The 23963-nt window shown below is 45.4% G+C and overlaps 1 protein-coding gene across 3 annotated transcripts in view; it reads right to left on the reverse strand.

The window, feature by feature from the left end:
- Positions 1-4787: 4787 nt before the first annotated feature.
- The window catches only part of LOC6524293, a 47397-nt gene continuing 28221 nt past the window's right edge, over positions 4788-23963 (reverse strand). For 2 of the 3 annotated variants that reach the window (XM_015190105.3, XM_002100118.4), the window contains 4 exons: positions 21096-21188; positions 11108-11401; positions 10383-10511; positions 4788-10296 (listed from right to left, as the gene is read on the reverse strand). In XM_015190105.3, coding sequence (XP_015045591.1) covers positions 5845-10296; positions 10383-10511; positions 11108-11401; positions 21096-21188 — 4968 coding nt within the window. In that variant the 3' untranslated portion in view covers positions 4788-5844. Of the gene's footprint in view, positions 10297-10382; positions 10512-11107; positions 11402-11732; positions 12196-16276; positions 16600-21095; positions 21189-23963 lie in introns of those variants that run through there. The other variant, XM_015190104.3, reaches the window with a different exon arrangement.

Raw genomic sequence — 23963 nt, forward strand, 5'->3', positions numbered from 1 at the left:
CAGGTGTAATAAAGCCTATGAAATTCGATCCTACCCCACATCAGGCCACAGCCATGAAGCTCCGCCTAATACAAGAGAAGATTATACTAATCAGATTGCTATCTTTCAGATCTGACCAGAAGTAGATCCTGTTCTATGAACTCTAACCCCTTCTGTTTTCAGCTTCTCGTCAGTTGTTCTCAATCGTTTATTTTGTGTGTGTTTTACCCAAGATTTTTTAACCTGTTGCTATTCATTTTCTTCTTTTAACATAACTCCGTATCCCATTTAAATCACCAAATATACTTTTCCTACCTAAGCTAGGTTCGTGTTTCGGAAAACGCACTAAAAGGCGTAGTTTTGAATCGTTTTCCGAAATGGGAATCAAATATAAGCAATATTTTGAACTGCGTAAAACGAATAAATGGAACGGTATTGAAAGCCTAAGCTTTCATTACGGTTCAAAAAGTATAACTAAGAAAAGAAAAAAAACTAAACACATTTAATAACAAATAAAAACTTGCTGATCAACGTTCTACGCAGTTCTTAAAACATGTTAAAAATGAATACAACCAATGCAAGTAAAAATGTGTGAAAACGTTATACGAATCTTCACCAAGTGCCCAAATTACGAAAAGAACATGGAAATCGTTATACGCTTGAGCCGATTCATAAAGAAACAAAATATGTTTTTTCTGCGGAGCACAATAATGTGAATTTTTTGTGGATTTCTTTGGGAATCGGCTTAAGATTCAAAGTAAAGCTTGCACATTTATGAACTTTTTAATTAAAAACGAAATTTTAATGAAGTAAAACGATGGTTTTTTATTGTGTTTGGGAAATTCATGCTTGCGTTAGTTTGAAATTGTTCTGGCGTTTCAAATATTTATGAAAATTCACCTTTTTTTTACCATAAGGTTTACGGCAATATTCAGCTACCCCTTTGTCCTTGTAAACCGTCCATAAAGTCCACGATCAGATATTTAATATGTAGCATCAATATGATGATTATGATCAATATATGATCAACTCAAATGGATTTGTTTTGGCGCCGTGAGAATTCGCCAAATATTTCAATTTTTTGGTAAAAAATAATTTTTTTTTCAATAACAATTGAAATAATTATCCAAAAGTGGAATGTAATACCGTAATTAAATTCCCTATCGTACTGTATTCAAGCCTGAAGACTTCAATTTTTCGCAAAATAGTAGCAAATAGGGAGGGCTTACCGAGGCTGATTCACCCAAAATGAATAAATGAAAGCGAGCTGGCTTTTGTAGTTTAGTTATGTATTGTTTCGGTTATGTTTTGCCTCTCTCAGAATTACCGTATACATATATATGTATATTCTATGTATATATGTTTAGTTATGTATGTGAATGCGTAATGATTTATGAAACCAATGAAAACCTAACCTGAAAATAAAGGGAAAAACCTAAGTCAAATAAATAATTACATGCAAGAGAAAGTAATATTAATGGAATATAAAAACAAAGGTCACTCTCTGGCTTTAAACAAGGCCGCATGGCAAATGATAAATGGTAAAAAAAATGAACAGGTGGCATTAAGAACAGATTTGAATGATTATGAAATACAGACTAAAAATAAAAATTCAAAAATCTAAATAAATGAAAAAATAATATTTAAAAATATTCCAGTTGCATTTTTTCTGCAAGGGATTTTCTAACAAAACGAAACTTCCACTTCCGTTTATCGAAAATTGTCCCCATCCCGAATCATTTTCTCAGTCAGATTTCCTAGTTCCTTGGTTTTAGATACCAGGCAAACAGAAATCTCAGCAGGTGAAGGCAGGTGCCAGCAGATATCATAAAACGAGACAACTAGCTTATACTTCCATGATGGCCGTCCCTTTCATGCTTTCAGGCGCCCTCTAAGGAGAAATCCCGTTACTTTTCAACGGAACTCAGATCAGAGATGCTCAGTAACATTGTGCCTCACGTGTTTCTCACGAGATTTGCACGACAATTACGAAATAAATAAAATATCCATGTGGTTGTTGGAAGCGTGAAAAAAAAATTTGTTACACGCGGGCATCCCTATTTTAGGCAAAAAAAGGGACCGTTGGCTACCTACTGGGATTTTTGATCGCCTAGTACTTAAAATCAGGAATCTCTTAAATTTCTTGAAAATTTCAGCCGCCCGGATATTATTTTCGCTGCTAAATCGGCCAGTTTTTCGTTTCGCACACCAGGCGAACAGAAATCTCAGCAGGTGGCAGCAGATGCCAGCAATTATCATAGAACGAGACAACTATCTGATATTTCCAAGATTGCCGTCCCTTGCATGCTTTCAGGCGCCCTCTAAGGAGAAAACCCGTTACTTTGCAACGGAACTAAGATCAGAGATGCTCAGTCACATTATGCCTCACGTGTTTCTCACGAGATTTGCACGACAATTACGAAATAAATAAAATATCCATGTGGTTGTTGGAAGCGTGAAAAAAAAATTTGTTACACGCGGGCATCCCTATTTTAGGCAAAAAAGGGACCGTTGGCTACCTACTGGGATTTTTGATCGCCTAGTACTTAAAATCGGGAATCTCTTAAATTTCTTGAAAATTTCAGCCGCCCGGATATTATTTTCGCTGCTAAATCGGCCAGTTTTTCGTTTCACACACCAGGCGAACAGAAATCTCAGCAGGTGGCAGCAGATGCCAGCAATTATCATAGAACGAGACAACTATCTGATATTTCCAAGATTGCCGTCCCTTGCATGCTTTCAGGCGCCCTCTAAGGAGAAAACCCGTTACTTTGCAACGGAACTAAGATCAGAGATGCTCAGTCACATTATGCCTCACGTGTTTCTCACGAGATTTGCACGACAATTACGAAATAAATAAAATATCCATGTGGTTGTTGAAAGCGTGAAAAAAAAATTTGTTACACGCGGGCATCCCTATTTTAGGCAAAAAAGGGACCGTTGGCTACCTACTGGGATTTTTGATCGCCTAGTACTTAAAATCGGGAATCTCTTAAATTTCTTGAAAATTTCAGCCGCCCCGGATATTATTTTCGCTGCTAAATCGGCCAGTTTTTCGTTTCGCACACCAGGCGAACAGAAATCTCAGCAGGTGGCAGCAGATGCCAGCAATTATCATAGAACGAGACAACTATCTGATATTTCCAAGATTGCCGTCCCTTGCATGCTTTCAGGCGCCCTCTAAGGAGAAAACCCGTTACTTTGCAACGGAACTAAGATCAGAGATGCTCAGTCACATTATGCCTCACGTGTTTCTCACGAGATTTGCACGACAATTACGAAATAAATAAAATATCCATGTGGTTGTTGGAAGCGTGAAAAAAAAATTTGTTACACGCGGGCATCCCTATTTTAGGCAAAAAAGGGACCGTTGGCTACCTACTGGGATTTTTGATCGCCTAGTACTTAAAATCGGGAATCTCTTAAATTTCTTGAAAATTTCAGCCGCCCGGATATTATTTTCGCTGCTAAATCGGCCAGTTTTTCGTTTCACACACCAGGCGAACAGAAATCTCAGCAGGTGGCAGCAGATGCCAGCAATTATCATAGAACGAGACAACTATCTGATATTTCCAAGATTGCCGTCCCTTGCATGCTTTCAGGCGCCCTCTAAGGAGAAAACCCGTTACTTTGCAACGGAACTAAGATCAGAGATGCTCAGTCACATTATGCCTCACGTGTTTCTCACGAGATTTGCACGACAATTACGAAATAAATAAAATATCCATGTGGTTGTTGAAAGCGTGAAAAAAAAATTTGTTACACGCGGGCATCCCTATTTTAGGCAAAAAAGGGACCGTTGGCTACCTACTGGGATTTTTGATCGCCTAGTACTTAAAATCGGGAATCTCTTAAATTTCTTGAAAATTTCAGCCGCCCCGGATATTATTTTCGCTGCTAAATCGGCCAGTTTTTCGTTTCGCACACCAGGCGAACAGAAATCTCAGCAGGTGGCAGCAGATGCCAGCAATTATCATAGAACGAGACAACTATCTGATATTTCCAAGATTGCCGTCCCTTGCATGCTTTCAGGCGCCCTCTAAGGAGAAAACCCGTTACTTTGCAACGGAACTAAGATCAGAGATGCTCAGTCACATTATGCCTCACGTGTTTCTCACGAGATTTGCACGACAATCACGACATCTCTATTTTAAGCAAACTGGCGATGGGCAATCTCATTATTCTTGGGGTCGCTTCACGAATTAAGCACGATCTACACGTGATTCCTTTGTACTTTGTTGGGGCATGAGGAAAAAATATTGGCTGGGTATCTGCAAACAAACTTTAAATACTGTGTTTGCTAAACGGCTCTGTTCGTTTGGTATCGAAAATCGATAGTTCTAGCCATTTGAATAAAAATATATTTTACTGAACTTACTTGTAAATAATTTTAAATTTGGGCTAAGGTCCAAGAGCATGCGTTAGATTCGCAGCAGGTCGAAAGTATGCTGCAAGATGTGCGGCAAAGGATATTCTACAGCATACTTACAGCGGTAGGTGTCGCCTTTAATGTAGGTGTGTAGAACCCATGTAGAAATACGTGGAATAAGGGGTAGTACCATCATCATTTTTTGCGAAAAATTGAACAAAATTGAAGTTTTCAGGCTTGAGTACAGAACGATGGGGAATTTAATTACGAATTTAACAAAAACAAAATAATTAAAGTTTTGTGAAGCTAATAAACCCCTATCACTGTATCACTATTACTGAACATTTTCGGAAATCCTCATAATTTTTTGCAAAAGTGATTTCCAGGCTTGAATACAGATCGCTAGGGACTTTGGTTACGAATTTAACGAGCCATGACATTTAAAACACTGGTCATACTTCTTTTTACCCAGAAGTAAATAGACATTTTTATTTTGTTTGTATGTATTTATTTAGAAATATTAATTCATTACCATTTTCTTGGATGCTCGACATCTCTTTTTTTGTTGCTCATATGCTGCAAAGAGAAGTATCTTTTAAAAATGTTATACAAAAATAAAATCTAAATAAAATTATGTAATCTGTAAGAGTAATTTTAACATTATAAATACACAAAATCGGTTAAATGCAAGACACAAAAAATATTCTTAACAAATTTAAGTACGACAATAAAAAAAAATGCCTAAAGTGATTAGAGTAAAACTAAAAATTATAAAAAAAAAAAAAATGTTAAAAAAAATGGTAATGCGAGTGTCGTTGGACAACAGCACGCACAAGGAAGCTCAGCGACCAAGTTTTAAACTGCTGGCGTCTCTCAAATTCGTTGTCGAAACAAATTACTCTTATGTGGTGGTTTGCGGAGGCGGACGGCTGGTCAGGCTTTGGGTGTTTTAATGTGTGGAGTTAGTCAAGCGATCGATGTCCAATGGGGCGACGGGTGGCACTGTGCAGTTGGTAAACGATGCAGCGGTGGGATTTTACTATGGTCCCAATCGGTGGTAACCGCTGCATCGCTAAGAATAAGCACAATTTCTGGGCAAGTATATGTGTAGATATGAATGGGCGTGTACAATATGCTTGTGTGCGTGTGCTTGGGGACATTGGCATTGATGTGGGTGGTGATGGGTGGTGGTGGCATTAGTGGGTGGGTTACGTGTCACAGCGGGAACTTCTCATGTAAAACCATAGAAGGACTGTGCTTTCCCTCCGCTTCCGCATTCCGCCTGCTCCTTGAGTCCTGGGTCCATGCAATTCGCCTGATAGCTGGCACCACCTTATATCCTTAGACCTATGTACGTATTTGTAACCTTGCTATGTACATCCTTGGCGAATCCTTATTGGCGATGTGGCAGCATTGTATTGCTTGAGATTAACGGGTTCCATGTACGGCTAGAAAGTTGCACTAGAGATGGTCGATGGTCGGGGCTCGAATCATCATCATCTGCGCTGGTTCAGCATCTGCAGGTAGTACTCGCAGTTGGTGCAATACACCGCCGGTGCGATCACATGCCGCTTGCGGCACAAATTGCATTCAACGGCTTTGGCAGAAGCCTTCACAATGGCATTGTTGTAGACGCGGGTGGGAATGGCGGTGATGCCGGCCGATGAGGTGCCGCCCGCAACAGTTGCTCCGGCTGTTGCTCCAGGGTGTCCCAATCCTGCTGATCCGGCCTCGGGCAACCCGTTCTTTTGCGGCGGCGGCGGTGGCGGTGGCAAGCAATCGGCTTCGCCCTTGGTCCCTGGCTCAAAGCTAACTTTTTTCTGCACAGGTTTGGCCATCAGCTGTTGCTGCTGCATGTGTTGCTGGGCATTGGGCAGCGGGTAGTACGGTCCTGCTGCAGCAGGCTGGTAACCATGTGGCAGGGGCACCCGCTGGTAGGGCGAAGGCAGCGGCACTTGCTCTGAAGTCGCTACATTGCCATTGCTGAAGTAGCCCAAGCTAAGTTGCTGCGTAGCCTGCTGCTGCTGTTGTTGCTGTTGCTGCTGTTGCTGCTGCAGCTGCTGGTGCTTCTGCAATTGCACAGAGTAGCTACCAAGCTGTGAATGATGCAAGGGACGCGGCATGGTGGTGTACTGTGCATCCAATTGCTGCAAGTGCTGCTGGCTGGCTATGCCGCTCATACTAGTGCGATGCTGGTGCTGGCGGTACATCTCCTGATGTTGCTGCTGCTGTTGCTGCTGCTGTTGCTGCTGCTGTTGCTGCTGCTGTTGCTGCTGCTGTTGCTGCTGCTGTTGCTGCATTCTCTGCACATACCGTTGCATATCTGCTGTGGCTCCTGCAGGTCTGCCCAACATGGGTGATGGTTGCTGCTGCTGTTGTTGCATCTGCTGCAGCTGCTGTTGCCGCGGCTGCGCTTCCGTTTGCAATCGCATCATGTTCTGCTGCTGCTGCTGGATCATTTGAGCGGTGACCTTCTCGTTGGGATGCTGGGCAGTCCGCAGGACCCGCTCCAGTATGGGATTGGGTATAAAGTCATCGTCCTCCTCGTTTCCAGCTGTGGCAACCAGGATCACCTGGTCGCAGAAGGAGACGCTCTTTTTCTTTACCCGCTTGGGTAGTGCGGTGGCTCCATTCTGATTCAGTGTCTGCTGCACCATCGTGTTCAGCAACTCCACCTCGCGAATCTCCTCTGCAATCTGCGATTGCGTCATTTCGTACTTGGGCTTGGGCAGCATTTGATGAGCGGTGAGTGCGGCGGGCAGGGAGTTTCTCACCGGCGGCATAGCGTCCACCTCATCCACATCCAATTTTGCATTGCCGTTGGGCAACCCGTTCATCTGGGTGCGCAGCTGCCCCATCTGCTGCGTCTGTCCCGGCTGGGACAATAGCTCCTGCGATGCGTAGGATCGAATGGAGGTCTGCTCGAAGCGATGTGTCAAATCCCTAACACTTGATGGCGACGAGGCCTCCAGCTTGCGTTGCATGGCTCTCAAATCGTTGGCTTGTTTCGCCTGCAGCTCCTTCAGCCAGGTGGCATCCGTGGTGGTTGTTCCCGGGTGATTGGCCTGCTCCTTTCTCAGCTTGAGAAGGTGCTGGCGCTGCTGCAGCTGGGCCAAAATGCTGGTGGTGCCCTCGAGGGACTCAAGTTGCTGGCGCTGTTGCTTACTGGCCGCCTCCAGAGCGTGCAGCTGGCTCAGTTGCTGGTTGAGTGGCTCCAGATCCAATTCCGGCGGTGGTGGTGGCGGGAAATCTTCGCTAGCCTGTCGCGAATGGCAGGAAGAGTGCGGTGGACTCGGGTACGGGGGCAGCTCCATTGGCGGCGGCAGTGGCAGCTCATCCTGGCCGACCAGCATTTGCAGATCCTTCAGAGGACTCTGCTCCGAGTGCACCTGCGCGCAGGTGGTGATGATCGTCTGGCAGGAGTCCTCGCTGATCGAGGTGTTCGAACTCATGGCCGAGAGGTTGGACAAGTTGGCCTCGTGGTGGAATTGCTGTTGTTGTTGTTGCTGTGGGGTCAAAGTGGAACTGGTTCGCATGGGCGGCGGTGGCGCCACCTTCGGCACCATGGTCAACTGCCTGCCGCTGCCGTGGAAGCTCTTCCGCATCAGTTTGCTCCTCTCCAGATTCGGATTTGGATTGCTGCCGGCTCCGGAGTTCGAGCTCGACCCGGACCCCGAGTAGTCGAAGTGTCCCTCGGAGATGTAGCCACTCATGCCGTGGCCGTGTTTGCCCAAACCCACGGCACTGTCGTCTACGGAGCTGCCCAAGAGGGTGCCCGCCGTAGTCACGCCCTGTGCAGGATAATGTGGATGGTGTATTATGCCGGCATTGGCCGTAACGTCGTCCACCGCCTCCGTGAGATCCGGCATGGAGCGATTCTTGCGACGTATGAGCCCGCCCATCAATAGCTTGCGTCTGATTTTGTGCTGCTTTTTGCCGCTCTTGTCCTTCTCCTTTTTCTCGTCCTTGTCCTCCTTGTGCTTCTTCAGCGTATCCTTGGCATTCACGAGCAGCGTTTCGGTGAGCGAGAACTCACGGGTGAGCTTGTTGCGATCCTCGCTGCGACTGCGCTTCTCCTTCTCTTTGTCCTTGTCCTTGCGTCCGAACAGGGAGCGACTCTCCCGCTCCGGTTTTCCCGGACTGGTGGCCAGTTGCTTCTCCTGTTCGTACTCGATGGCGTTGTCATCGCACGCGGAGGCAGAGGCCAAGGCCTTCAGAGGACTCTTGCGCTTCGGGAGCGTGGCATATATCTCGATGCTGGCTGGGATCTGCTGCTGGATCTGGTGAATCTGCTGGATCTGTTGTATCTGCTGAAACTGCAGCGTCTGCTGCTGCTGCTGCTCCTTCTCTAACGTGCGATCCTTGCTATTCTGGCGCACGTGCTTCACACTACTCGTGCTTCCTTCGCGCATGTGCTTTAGTTCGGGCATAGCCTCCGTTTCGGCCCCCTTCTCCACCAGAATCCGACGGTGCAGACTCCGGGCCCGCATCACACACGTATTGTGTTTCATCCGCGCAAAGGTCATCGTGTGCGGATTGCTGTACGGGGCATCCATGGCTGCCCGTGCTCGCCCAGCAGCCGCATTGCAGAGCACCAGGGCAGTTTCCAAATCATGCGACTCCTCCACCAGTCGGGACTTTTCCAGCAACTGGTCTGCCTCGTGGCACAGCTTCTCGCAGTCCCCAGACAAGGCCAGCTGTCCGTTTCCATGACCGTGGGGCACTGCTCCTCCATTTGGAACGACGCCCAGGGCTGCCTCCGGGATCTTAGCCAGCTGGGGATTCAGCGCATGCTTCGGCGGATACGAGTCCGTGGAACTAAGCGAAAACGAGTCGTAGCCCGGGTCATATGGCAAACCATGTCGCGTTGGGCTCTGGGGTACTGCTGCCACTCCCCTCTTGGCCACCATGTACAGGTAGGGATTGTCTAGTGTCGTAGAACTGGCTGAACTAGCGCTGTTTCGATCGCCTGACCAATTGCCCGAGTCGCGACGACGTGGCTGATTCAGGTGCTCCGGCATGGTGAGTCCATCGCTGGGCGGAGAACTTCCGTTGGATGAGCCGTGGCCCGAGCTCGACTCCGCACTGTGGCTGCGCTGAAGCTGCAGGTGCTGCCTCCTCGCCAGCTGGGCACTTAGCACCGCCTCGATGGGTTTCCGACTCAGAAAGCCTCCATCCTTGTCCACACTCTGCTGGCCGACACCGACACCGACTCCATTTCCGCCTCCAATCTTGTCCTGGATCACGCTCAGATTCTGGTACTGGGCACTTAGCACATGTTCCACCGTCTTGCGGCTGATGTAGGCATCCGTTTCATCCGTGCCCATTGCCAGGTTGCTTGGAAAGATATTCTTCTGAATCACACTCAGGTTCTGGTAGTCGTTGGGTGGTGTCCTCAGCGGGGTCGGAGTGATGGCCCTCCTTGTGTTGCCCAAGCTGGGCTTCTCCGGACTGGGCGTAACTGCCCGGCGAATCACTGAGCCAGCACTGGATGGAGCACTCGCCGGCATGGCCAGATCCACGTGATTGACACCGGCGCCGTTGCCAACCGAAGGCTGCTGGGGAACCGCATACAGCAGCAGGAGCGGCTGGTATCTACCCCGGCTGCACTTGTCCACCACGCCCTCCCAACTGGGCCCCACCTCCTTCACGTTCGCATCGTCGAAGTAGACCCACACCTTGAGCTTTGTGTGGAAGAAGAAGGTGGTGTAGTGCTTGCCGTAGTAGGACACGATGCCCACCAGCTCGTGCTGGGTCTGCTGGGCCCATCGTGGCTCGCTGACCTGGTGGAAAACGTCACCCAGGCGCAGGCTGGTGCCCACAGCCTTCAGAACGGCGTGAACTTGATCCGCCGCCGGTCGCTCAGAGTCCCAAACGATGCCAATGGATACCACTTCCGGTCGGTTGAGCAGGGCCCTACAAATCCCAATCTTGGCGCCGCATGTGTTCTGTTTTGTGATTCAAGAGACAATATGTATTATGACATTATGAGTTTCAACTGCCAGCATGAATAATAGTTAGTTTGACTACTTACCGGACAATCGCGTATGTCGCCCATGTTGCCGGCGGCCCTTAAAAGTTGGCCAAAACTCAGCTGCTGATGGGACTGCAGGGCCAGACTTTTCTGGGAGGTCAGTGCCGAGGCAGAGACGTAGTGCACCATCTGTGGGAGATAGAAGAACACAAGTCAATTAGTTAGCGGCGGAATATGGTCAAGACGGAAGTGATACGCCCACTGAGACATTTCTGGCACGTGCTGACGTCACCCCGAGATATATTTATGGATGTTCGTACGCACTAGCCATCGATTATATATTACTCGTATATGGCCCCTTTTAAGGGACCAACTGGTCCCCGAGCAGCTTTTCTGCTTTTCGCAATCTGCATGTGCATGGCAATGTCCCATAACCCGTTTACTCCGCCCAGATAAGTAACAGTCGCGCAAGTAACTGTTCTCGGACAAAGAGACAAGTGGCGGACATTCGAGACATTCATCACACTCGAGACTCGGCAAGTGCAACATCGTATAATGCAGGTGCTCGGATCCAAACTGGTGGAACCCACGCCACGAGTGCTTTGATTCAAGCAGCGATTGTATCTGCGGTCCATAGCTTCAATCGGAGGAGCAGACAAACGGGTTGACTACACTCGCCAAAACTTTGCACAATGATTTAGTACGCATTAAAAAGACGTTATGACGTTATGCATTCACGGATCCTATACCATTCTCGTAAAATGGATCCATCCTGGGGATCTTACCTGGGTGAAGGGCAGCTGCTCCGAGTTGGCTCCGCACTTGCAGACGCTCTGCTCGATGACGCGCATGGCGAATCTTCGGTGGGCGATGCAGGCGGAGGATTCGCAGGAGTCGCCGTCATCCGGCGAAATGTGCGAGTGGACGCGGTGGAGTAGGAGCTCGAAGCATTCGGCGGCATCGCCCAAGCAGCCGAGTGGGAAGCGGCGTCCTGCCAAAGGACCACTGGCCAAAGCCCGACGCAGTGGCTCCGGGCACAAGGCGGGCTCGGAACTGGTCTGCAGTTGCTGGAAAAGTTCCTATTGTGGGGAGGAAACATATTGGTTAGATGACTTCAATTTGGAACAGTGACTATAGCTAGGAATATTTCGAAAGACAATGCTGAGTGATTGTGTTAGCTATTTCTTATCAGATTTAAGCTTTACTAAGCTATCAGTGGTTATGTGTGAGCTGACAAATTTAAAGTATTTTCTAAATTACTGTAATAACGTGTAAGCTGATTGTCATGTAAAAAGATACTAAATAGTAAACTAAAGATGTGAATACTTTCGTTCGACTCAGTTCTCTCTTTAAGCTCATAAAAGTCAATAATTTACAGCTTCCCCGTGTGATATTAGTCCCTAGACTTACGATAACCGCATTGATGCACCGATCCCTCTCTGAATTTCCCGCGCTGTTGATATTGCTATTGCCATTGCCAGCGTTATTATAGCCCATTACGGCCAATTCCACGCTGCTGGCCACTTTGGCCAAGGCACTGACCGACTTCTGCTTTGACTGCTGGCGGGTCAAGGTGGCCGACTTGTCGGCTCCATCCAGGACTAATTTGCGGGGACTACTCCTCGGCAAGGTGCCTCCGTTGTTGCTGATCAGGTGCCCCAACTGGGGATGGTGGGCTTGAACGGGAACGGGAACCGGTGATGTTGGGGATGTGCCCGGGGAGGTGGGTGCTCCTGATCCCAATGCTGCTGCTGCTGCTGCTGCTGCTCCTGCAGTTGGGGCTGCTACGCCCACCACACTGGTGGGTTCTTTCCTTTTGTAGCGGAACTTGATCATCTTGTTGTTATCCGGTAATCAGAGTCACAACATGGCACTGTGGAAATGTTTTACAAAATTGCTTAGCTTTTACCTCACCCTCTGTCTGTTTATACAGTTCTCAAGTTTTTGGCCAGACACCAGAGGGTGTTAAGTGTTTTTTGCTCTAGTCAGCTCGAAAAAAAGGGGAAGTCAGGCAGCGGAAGTGCGAACTAAAGTGCAGAGTCAGCCCCCAAAAAACGGCAATTTGCAATCTGCAACCCTCAGCAATTAAAGAGGAAGTTTAATAGCGATTCGAGGCAATTAAAGGTACGAGACCAGCACTTCTTGGCGTATCGCATGGATCGATACGATAACAGCTGGGACAGGTTTTTAACCATCATTTGGCACACCCTAAGCCTTAAACACACACAGCAAAACACAACACAGTTCGACTGGACTTGACTTTCGCTTTTGGCCTGCTCTCGACCTCATTTGCGGCCAATCGAAAGTTTCGCCAGTAAAACAAACCGGTCCATACTCCAAGTCACCGAGACAAAGTTCTCCAGCCCCAGAAAAGTCAGTCAGTCAGCGGTTTTTTCAAAACTGCTAAGCTAAAATGCAATGCTGAAAACAGCAAATTGCATGTGCAGTGGTAAGCGGTAAGCGCCGAGCGGTAAAGCGGCAAAGAGGCAGAGCAGCAGAGCGGTCTAATGTTGCCGCCTGACAACCGCTGACGCCTTGAAAATGAAGTGGCACTCGATGGAACCCGAGACCTGGAGCCGCAGGTCCAAGTCAATGGAGTAGTTACCAGGGCAACGGCGGGGCTTTAGGGGTCCCAGAATGACGCCATATGTGACATATGGCTGAGATCTGTAAACGCCTTTTGCATTTTCTGCTGTCAATTACAATTGTTTGGCCAAAGCAACCCGACACGAACAATGAGTCGGCCTAAAATTATTAAATGCAGGCCGATATGCACAGAGCACAAATGCTAAATGCCTGCTAAAAATGATTAAAAAGCCATTATTGTTCGGGACACGTACGTGTGTTAATCATGTTAAACATGTCAAAAGGGCAATAAGTATATATGGTAACTTTATTTCCCTTTTAAATAACAAACCATCTTTTCAATTGGAAAATTAATTTTTGAAGTGTCTTTTTCGCATATAGCATATAGATGATCGCAAAGATCTGTTTTGCTCATACATACTTGAAATGAAATTGGGAGTGGAATCGGCACAATTAACACTTGTCAACTGTTTGAGTTTTAAAAGAGATCGAGAAAAGGGACGAAAAGTTCGGGGGGATAAGTTTGAGTTATGAGTTCATCAGTTTGCACTTTGCATGACTGACTGCTCAAGTTCAAACACACCAAAATGTACAGAAAACACTCCATAATATGAACAAAACTAAGCAGAGACCAAGTGAACTTACAATAAACATTGCATTATTAGTTCAAATCTCCAAAAGGCTACGTTATCTTCTCCGAAAAACGAACCGAGAGTGGCTGCAGCCCATTTAAAGACCCATAAACATGGAGCATGGGTACGTATTTTTTAAGTGCCACACGCACTAACAACAACTGGGTGACAATTCTGGATTTTATGGCCAGCGATCTGACCCGAAACTCAAAAAATGTTTAATAAGCGGAAAAGCCGCCGTTGGCGAGCGGAAGTTCGGGAAGTCAGGGAAACACACTTTTTTATACTTGTCGTTTTCCCGGTAAAGTGCAGCGGAATGGGGGTTCCCGCCCTGCTCAATTGTTGTTGTACGAGTATATTGTTGTATAATTGGTCATTCATTGGACAAAACAGTTGCTAATTAGTCTGGGGCACAAAATCAAACGTCACGCTCTTTAATTCCCGCTTTTGGGCCACCGCACTTGAGCCACTGGACCACACTGTTGCCACACAAACGTGGAAGTTGGCGAATCATTTAGGCCATGTAATTAGCCGGCAATTGGCCAACGATTTGCGCGAGGTGCGCAACTTCAAACGCAAGGGGTTTACGAGTATCTTGAAATGCGATCAGCTCCCTGAATGGAAGTACTAGGGGTCTTCAGCCAAATGACAATGGGTTTTAAAATGGCGCTAACCGCATTAATGGAATCAAGTTACGTCTAAGAATTCTTAGAAATTATATTATACAAGTGATTAGGCCAACATATAAAATTAGATTCGCTATAAATGCCTCTTGCTTTTCTCAAAAAATTGACTTTATTTCTCTATAGTGCATCGCAATAGGCTGATATGTTGCCCTCCATATTGTGGAACATGTCATGAAACACGAGTTTCGCTCAAGCCTCGAGTCTCGAGATCCGAGATTCGAGATTCGATGAGGCGACACTTGGCGGGGAAACCGAACTGGCAGTCCTTGAGATTGAGACCCCAACCGACACTATTTATAGATCGGGGCTTTGGGCTTTGGGACTTTGGCTTTGCACACCTCCAAACGCAGATCGCAGATACACACCAGAGTTAGAGATACAGATACTGAAACAGTAAGAGAGCTTTGGGCAGCTGTTGTCGAATGCAAAACGGGTTGGCAACACAAACTGGCCTGCAGCTAAATGTTTTCATTTATTGTTATTACTTCTTATTATTGTTGCTCGCTTCTGTTGTTTTCTTGCTTCTTGCTGCTTTATGATTATTTGTACTTTTTGCAAGCCCGATGATTTATGGGCTTTATTTGTTAAGCCACAAGCGCGGGCCAAAACGCTGGCTTTAGCTGAATGTTTCTGCTTCCGCAATTACAGCGGCAACAAAGAGCCAGACTTGACCTTTTTCTCAGCCAGATTGAGACAAAGAGTGAGTCTACCTGGGCTAGCCGACCAAATGTGGGAACACCACACGTGCAACAGCCCACCAGCAACCTGCAACAAGAAACCTGCCAGCAGCAGCATGCAACCCATGCTGCAGATGTCTCAAGCCGAGAATCCAGCAGCGAGAATCTAAAACAGCGATGGCTGGCAGATCAATGAGCCATAGAAGAAGTTGAGATACATGACAAGAATTATTCTAATGCTTTGTTCTCGGCTGCGGAATATTCAGTATGCTTATGTTTTGCCATTTCATGCAATGACACTTGTAATGCTTTACTTTGAAAAATACAAGCGGAATTTTGTAAAAATTGCTGGATATCGCTGTACATAAAAACATTTTCATATTCAAATCCTAGAGTATTCAAATTGATTCCCGTGCACTGCATGGTGAAGGGGGAGTGTGGAGTATTGCAGCGACAACCTGTAGCAGTGATGTCCGCACGTGAGGCGACTTCCAAGTAGTTGGCTACTGACTGTATTAATGTGGCCCCATGTTTACATATGCTAGGCAGGCGTTGAAGGCTCAAGAATTACCCATAAATACACAAATCTGCCGTTTAATATTCGACCGGGGCAGAGGAGTCCAAGAGGAACAAGTCGCGGCATTCTGATATTCTGATAGCCATGATAATGATGATGATGATGATGATGATGGCTGGGCTAGTGACATATGGCTTGGGCCAAAAGAAGAAGGAGCCCAACTTCGGGTTGATGGCATGCATTTCAATTGGGGGAGTGGAGTGGATAGGAGTGTAGTAGAGAGTCCATGCAAATTGAAACTTAAACTAAAACACTCCCCTTTTGGATATATGAATGTAAGAAAAAATCGCACTTGACGATCGCGTGTTTCGCTGGACTTTCCCTAGGGAAACCAGGGGTCTTGAGAAAAAGGTATACGTACGAGTATATAAAAAGAGCCTGCGTGCGGCGCACAGATTAATCTTTAATAAGCAGCATAAATGCATTAGATGAGTGCCCACTGTACCTGTTCGTGGCAGGTTTCCACGAAGGCTGCGGGCTGCCAGGCATTTACATACCAAAAGATCTTCACAAAAGGTGAGGAAAAAACAAGTTGGCAGTTGGCGGTTGGCGGTTGGCCATTTGATCTTAAGCCATTTGGACCGCTATGATTTTTAACGCAGACCGGACCCACATGCTCGTCGAATATCGAAGAATCAATACCCAACGGAAAAGAAACAGGTAATTCCATTTAAGCAGCACCTAGCTGCGATCTCAAACTCCATTGTTTCATTTCTAATAATCAAAACCAACAAAACAAAAAAAAACTGCCAAAAACTTGAGCTCTGTTTTAGCTTTGTTGAAGTTTTTAACTTACGCAAGCATATTCTGTTCTGTATTGTATAAAAATAAAAATAAAGTAATCCACTGATTTATCTCGATCCTAGCACAACTCTGGCTCTCTGTGCTAGTATTTGTTGTTTGTTGAGTAAACTTTTGCAGGCCACAGGCACCAAAAAAAAATCTGTTTTATTTGCACTCGTTAAGAATCGGCGTTATTTTTTGCCGCGCGCGCAATTCTTCACTTTGATTTCCACCGAGATGCGATTCTGGATGTGGTTTGTGGATGGAGTATTGCGAACAACCGACCGCCGATGAAAACACGTCCGCCGACTGGGAAATTTGTTTAGCAACTGAAACTCGTTTGGCCGCTTGGCTTTTGGCCATTCGAAAAGAGAGAGAGGTGCTCGCTCAGCCAAGAGCGCAGATACAGATACATGGCTGGCTCTCTGGAGAAACTGGTTTTCCAGGGGAACAAGAACTTCAGTTATATCAACAGCGAACTCACCTGAGTAAACCCTACCCAAAAACCCGAACCCGAACCCATACTCATACCCATACCCATACTCAAACACAAACCGAATCCGAACTCGAAAACGGGGGAGTTTGTCTTGTAGTAGGCCAAACAGGTAAATGTCTTGCCCGAGCAGGTAAACAGCGCTTCTCTCTCTCTCTTCTCTCGAGATTCTCAGCTCTCCGATTCGATTCTCAGATTTCCACAGCCGAAGCACCCTGTAAGCCTCCACGGATATACCTTTCAAATGACAAACGCAGCCAGCGGTATATATAGAAAAGTCCGCATCATCTTGCAGCTTAGCTAATAGGCCAGAGCCCCAAGACTACGGTAGACCTAAGACCAGTCTTGGAGTTTGTGGCCATGGTCGTCTTTGGTGGGTGGAATGCAGATCCTGAGACTTATGAGTCATCCTGTAAAAGCGGGAACGCCAGAGAAACGCGTGCGCATGCGCAAACCCTACGAAACCAAAAAAAACCCAGCGATTCCATGGAATGCCTTAATAAATTCGATCATCCATAAACCGCGTAGCCCAAATGACACTGTTAAAGCGAATGAAAAACCTTCGCGATCATCTCTGTTGTAGGTGAGTGGAGCGGTAAAAGTAAGACAAGTTACGGCACCACGAAGAGGCTGCAGTTCCCCCTTCCAAAAAGAAAAAACGAAACGCGAAGTAAACAAAAGGGGTCTTTCTGCTCTGGGTTCAATAGTTTAGGACCATACACCATACACCATCCACCCGCCAACGAGTCCATGACTCAAAAAGAAGCGAGAGTTGGGGCTTCAAAACTGGAGTCAAACAGTGAGTCATGACCAGAGAATACCAATGTGTAACGTCAGTTGATTGATTGGGTCAGAAGTGAACTGCACACAAAGCCAAGATGCAGATGCGAGAGTATCCGAACACTTGCATAACAGATGCACAAAAACCGCCACAGAACTACATATGTAAAATACCCAGCAAGTTCCATTTATAATAATGACTAAAAATATCAATTTTAGATCAAATATAGGGGTATCAGATATAGGTATGGATGATCACTAACTAAAATGTCGTTCCCCCTTATTAATATTTCCCCAAGAGGCAGCGCTGATCAATCAACTTTGGCTTTGACCAATTTGGGTATAGAAACCAGATAGCCCAAAAACAAATCACCGTCCATTTTGATGTATTGACACGCTGAGGGTTCTTTCTCTAATATGTCAAAGGCGAAATTAGCTAAAATATGAAACAAAAACTAAGAAAACTATTCAATAATTGATGGAGTTTCTGTTGCCATTTGACTGCATTTCTTTGTCAAGGCGGTAAATAAAAAGTTGTCGGTTTTTGTGTACGAATAAAAAACCTTCGTATCGCACGTCTATCGAATAAATTGAAGACATAAAAAAAAAAAACAAAAAAACACAACAAAAAGTAAAAAGAAACGAAATAAAGCTTAACAAAATTAAAGGTAAAGATCGGCAACGTACATGGGTTTTTTTGATCGTGGCTGAAGAGTGAATCACACTGATTGAGATATGGCGATGATGGAAATGGATTTGTCTCTGCATCTCCGATTAGCACCTCCACTCGTGCCCTTCTTATATACATACTACAAGTACCATATAGTACATAATACACCCCCAACTCTAGCTTTGTTCATGGTAATTTGGATTTCCTTTTTATGGTGGCTCTGAACAAACAATGAAAATAAAAAAAACCCAAAAGCCTGTTGTTTGCACTTGCTTTACGAGTAGATGCCATCCAGATTATAGAGTGTACCCGAATCCCAAATCCAAATCTGGAGTATGCATATACATAAATTTGGAGGGCAAACAGCGCTCGGCGAAAGTGGAAGTCCATGCAACTGGCACACGATCAAGTGTCTGTGGCATGGACTTTGGATGGATCTGGATAGATGGTTAGGTGGATAGATCGTTTTCCCGGTAAAGAGGACATTGTCTTCTGGATTGCTTCACTCTAATGACATTGTCCTTTGGTTATGTGTGGATTTCTGGAAATGCAGAATGGAAAGTCTGGGCCCTTAATGAGAATTGTGCATTGAAGCATGGCAGCATGGCAGCGCGGAGAAAACTGCCGAGACGATTTTTCATCAAGAAGTTCCCGGCCTCCGCCTTCTCGACGGGTTCTTAACCCTCTGATGTGAAACAATCAGCGTGGGGAACGGTCAAAATGCGATCGCAATCGTGGGAGTTTCCCAGCTCTAAAAGGCCAACGTCTTCAGCGCGACGATTTTCATAATTAAATAGTCTTCTTCCCGCGGGAAAGGTGGAGTAAAAATTCATTTAGCCCGGCCGCGTATAAATAATGAAAAATGCAAAGGCAAAAGGGGGCAAAAGGGGCAACCCTTCTCGTCTCTCGTTTAATATGTGGCAGCAAACAAGTGGGCAAGTGGCAGCCATGGTTTCCAGGGCCAAATCGGGGGTTTGGGGCACACAACATGACGGCATGGAGGTGCAGAACAGTCAAAACAAAAGAGTCAAACAAAAACAAACCGAAGAAGAGGCACCAACACTTTCCACTTCGTCGTCATCAATGTGTAAGGAGCGCAAAAAAGAATAAAAACGAAAAAAAAAAACGAAGGGGAAAATGCTGCGGAGAGAGGGCCCACTGTGAGCACAGTGTGAGCACCCTGTTTTCTGTAGCCAGAGCGTCTTGGACCGAAAAGTACAGTCGCGTACAGTCGTTAGCCTTTTGTTTGTTGGCGGCTCGAGTTTTTCCCGAACGTCACGAGTTTGTCGCTTGCTCAGGGGCTTGCACGATGGAAGATGCTACTCCGGGTTTTCGTTTGGGCCCATGTTTTAGTTAGGGTCCTCTTCTGCTTTTCTGCTCTTCTGGCTAATGATCACCGAGATAATAATGATCTTCATCATCCATCCGCTGGTCTGGTTTCTATATGTATATTGCAACAGCCGCCTGAGAGGGTGACTGTTTTATAGTTTTCCCCATGGCTCGCGAGTCCCCATGTTTTTCAGTTTTCAGTTTGGTTTATCACGGCCTTTTTTTGATGACTTGGTGGTTTTCCCGTTCTGGGTTCTGGAGTAATTATGCACTTTGTAATATCAAAAACCAGTTGATATAGAGCTGCATTTCGGTTTATCTCAAATTAAATGTAAGCTGCAGTTGTGCAAAAGACGAGGTTCCTATTATGCTGTGTACGCTCTTTTTATTATTTTTTTTTTAGCAGTTTTTAGAAAGGAAAGTTCTTTTTGGAATATAATAAGCTTGCTCTCATTGCTAAGATATTATCATACTCGTAAGTTCAAACGAATCTAGTGACATTTGCATAATTGCACTTGACTCGAATTTAATTCGAGGTTTAACGAGGTGAGAACAGGACAAACGAGGCGTTGAGTGCCGGTCACGCTAGAGGGTCCGGCAAAGGTCCTAAAAGGCGTGACCAGTGGCCCAGGACTACAGGATCCCAGGACTTATCCGGGAACAGGATCTAAACACCCCTGGACACGCAATGTTGAGTGGAGGGGGTGTGAACCTGGCCGCCAGGTAGAGTCATTGAATGTTGTATTTTCGGGCCTGCCTTGCCGATTTAAGGATTTAATTTTTTTCTCCCGGATTTCCCCATTCCCTGGAAAAGTAAGAACGGGAAAACATTGAGCATAGAGAACAGAGCACAGAGCCTGGGGAAAATCACAAAACAAAACGCACTTGAGCAGCTGAACAGATGAACAGATGAGAAAGGGCCTACCCTGCGTGTGAACAAATGATGATTTTTCCAAGACAGACAAGGCTGCATGTTGGCAATTAAGGTGCAGCCGAACAGTCGGAAATCGGAGGTGGAAAATCTGGAAAAGCCAGACTGGCGACTGGGAAAATTGACCTGACCCTGGCGCTTAATTGCTTTATTTGGCTGCGAGCGAAAATGACTGAAGAGAATTTCTCGAATGTGCAAGTTCGTATGAATTAGTTGCGCCAACCACCAGGCAAAAATATATTCTCTGGCCCAAAAGTATGCTTTACTTATTTTGACCGTCAACTTCGAATACCGCTAGAAAGGTATGTTCGAATATATAAATTATTATAATCTGTAATGAGATACTAATAAATCACAGCAAAAAATATCTTAGACTATCTTTTTTTAAAATATAATGTTTTAACTATGCTCATCAATTGGCTTGAGACTAGACTTACGCTACGCTTAACTAAGTATTTTTTATGTTTTTGTGTTTTTATGTTTATGTTTTACTTTTTAATACTAGTTCCTCAGTAATAATACCTTTAAGATATATTAAACCAAAATTTGTTAGCGAACTTTAAAACTGTTCTCAGCAATGTCTTACAATCTTCGAATGGTTAGTGTCTTGAATATCTATTCGAACTTACCTTTAGAGCGCAAAAGATGCAATCTTGGCCACCGCATACGTGCTGATTTAGGCCGCGAAACGATCGTCGAAAGGCGTCCAAGTGCCACAAGACCTGCAAAAGAGAACGGGCGAGCATTATTAACTTGGCCAACAGAGAAGAGAGCACAGATTGGGCACAAAATCTCTGTGTGTATAACAAAAGAGAGGCCCAAACCGGTTAAGACGACGCCATCTTGCCGCCGAGATCTGGTGTGTGTGTGTGTGTGTGACTGCTTAGACAAAGGCACTAAAACTCAAGAGAACTGAATTGCCTGTCCAAAAGCCGCGTCACAAAATGCTGGCCAAAAACCAGTTTCGTACTCGGCCACAGCCACAGCCACAGCCACAAAACTGCAAAGCCAGCCAAATCTTGGTCTTCTCAGACGTGGGTCTCGAGCTTGGGACAGGCTTTTGAGATTGGGTGGCCGGAGCAGACCGATCGAGACTGGAAAACCCGTCTGGAGTTTCTCTTCGATCTCCACATTTTGGCGGCCTTTTCGGTGATTTCCATTTTGTCTTCATTTTCGCTGTTGTTGCTGTTTTTGCTATTGTTTTCGTTTTGAAGTCAGAGTTCACCTGGGATGAATCACGACCCCCTCCTGCGTTAGATCTATCAATTAAGCCGTCCCAAGGGCTCTAATTAACAATCGGCCAGTGAAAGCCCCGCTCCCTTCTAATGCCAAAAAGTACAAAAAGTATAAAAAAACACAAACCGGTCAGCGAGCAGTTAGAAAACATAGACACCCATCAAGTCCAGTCGCAGCAGCTGCAAAGCACATAGACCCCCAAATCACAAAATCCCCAAGTCCCCAAAAACCTTGCTCTGAGCACGAGCCTGTTTTTTGGCCAACAAAAAGAAATGCTTGGTCAGTCGAAAAAAGGTTTTAGACACTTAGAAGTGTGTATGTATACCCGTGTCCATGGATAACAAAAGTTTTGCGTATAGAACTAAAAAAATAAATAAATAACGTATTGCAAGCTGAATCAATGATATAGAGGGAAGACATTTCCAATTTAAAATCGTTATGTATCAGAGCGTCGTTTTAAATCGTATAACTATTGGTGCAAAGGAACGGGAAGCCTAATAATCAAAAGCAAATTAATAAGGAAGCGGTGAAATAGAGAGAAAATAGAAACACTATGCATAAAGCGGGGAAAAAAATGATTTCCTGTCTTTTTGGGCATTTACAGGCTAATTAATCCCCCATCGATGTTCAAATGACAAGTTCACCAAAATAGGAAGTCATTAGTGGAGCCTATTCCTCCTCTCTCTCTCTCTTTCTCTGTCTTCCTCCCTCTGACAACCGGAAGATGACGCTTAGCTTAGCACGTGCTACTGAATCCACTAAATTCAGTAAACCAGCTGATTAAACTGAAGCTAACGACCCACGCCCACCTACAACCCACACACACCATCTAGACCACCATCATGTAAAATTGACCAATTAGGCGGTAAATCTAAAATCGAATTCAATATAGTTTACTTCGCCCACAATATGTGATATGTGGGTGGTTCCAGTGGCTCGGTGGTGCGGCCCACGTGTTTCTACAGCGGAAGTGGAGGAACTTGAAGGAGGGCGATACATGTCTAAGAAACCACCGGACTTTGTGGCTGTCCTGATAGATGAATTACAAGTGACAGATGGAGAAAATCGTGACCGAACTCTAGTAAGTCAAGATGGAGACAATGGTTCTATTGACACTGTTTATATTGATTGCAATAACTAGATCAAAGCACTTTCAATATTGGCTTGAGTAACCAATATTAAATTAGAGTATATTTTAAGTGCCGTGTATTAATATTTCCTTTCTATCAACCTATTTCTGGTATTACCAACCTTTGCCCATTTTTCGAATCTCCCGCATTTCGGCCATTTTTCAGCGAATCACTTTGTCTTTGCCATGACTTGACAGTCTTAATTTTTGGTTACATAAGCGGCTTTTGTGGGCCAACAGCCGAAAGATTCGAGACGATGAAGAAGAACTGGCTGCAGTAGGTGCGAAACCAGCGATGAAAAACCAATGACTTAGGCGACAAACTGACAGGGAAAAGTGTCATACCCGCTTTTCCGTTGCACCTCCCATCAACTTTTTTCAGCCAGAGTTTTTGTTTAAATTTTCTTTGACCAACAAACGAATGGATAAATGTGCTTGTGAAAGTTACCAAACGAAGCCAACCAAAAATGCCCGAAAAATTTCCCTTCAATCTTACAGCAACAACTGAGCGGCTACAAGTCGGCCACAGCCGAAGAAGAAGAAGAGTTAGGTAAATTGAAAAAATTATATTTTAACTTTGATCATAATTTATGCTCAACCTGTTGCTGTGGCTTCGGATATTTGTTGCTGGCTTGCTGGGTTACTGGTTAGCAACATTGAGATTTGTTCGATCGCCGCAGCTGCGCATATTTGCTGTTGTTGTTAAGGTCCCACACCACTTTATATTACACGGATAAAAATTGGGTAGACTACGGCTTTGACAGTAAATCACAATGCACTTAACGAGAATATACTTTGAAGGTAAATCTGGAAATCTATAAACAAAATGTGTACCACATAATTCTATAAATTTAAATAAAGTTATAGCTATACGATCTTTTTCAGTGCACTTCATGGCATGGTTATCCCCCGCCCTCTACGGTGGATCAATCGCAGCCTCATTTGAATTGATTAGCATACTAGTTTTATGTATGTGGAATTTCTTTATAGATAAATGTGAAATATGCTCATAAGGTGGCTGCAGCGGCTGTGCTGTTTCGCTGTTTCCGTGCCTTAAATGAGGCAACCACCCACTCCTGCAACTCCGACAACGCACCACCCCCACCCCCAATAAACCCCCACTCCTCCGCCC

The sequence above is a fragment of the Drosophila yakuba genome, chromosome X (genome assembly GCF_016746365.2).
Source record: "Drosophila yakuba strain Tai18E2 chromosome X, Prin_Dyak_Tai18E2_2.1, whole genome shotgun sequence".
Taxonomy (NCBI): Eukaryota; Metazoa; Arthropoda; class Insecta; order Diptera; family Drosophilidae; genus Drosophila; species Drosophila yakuba.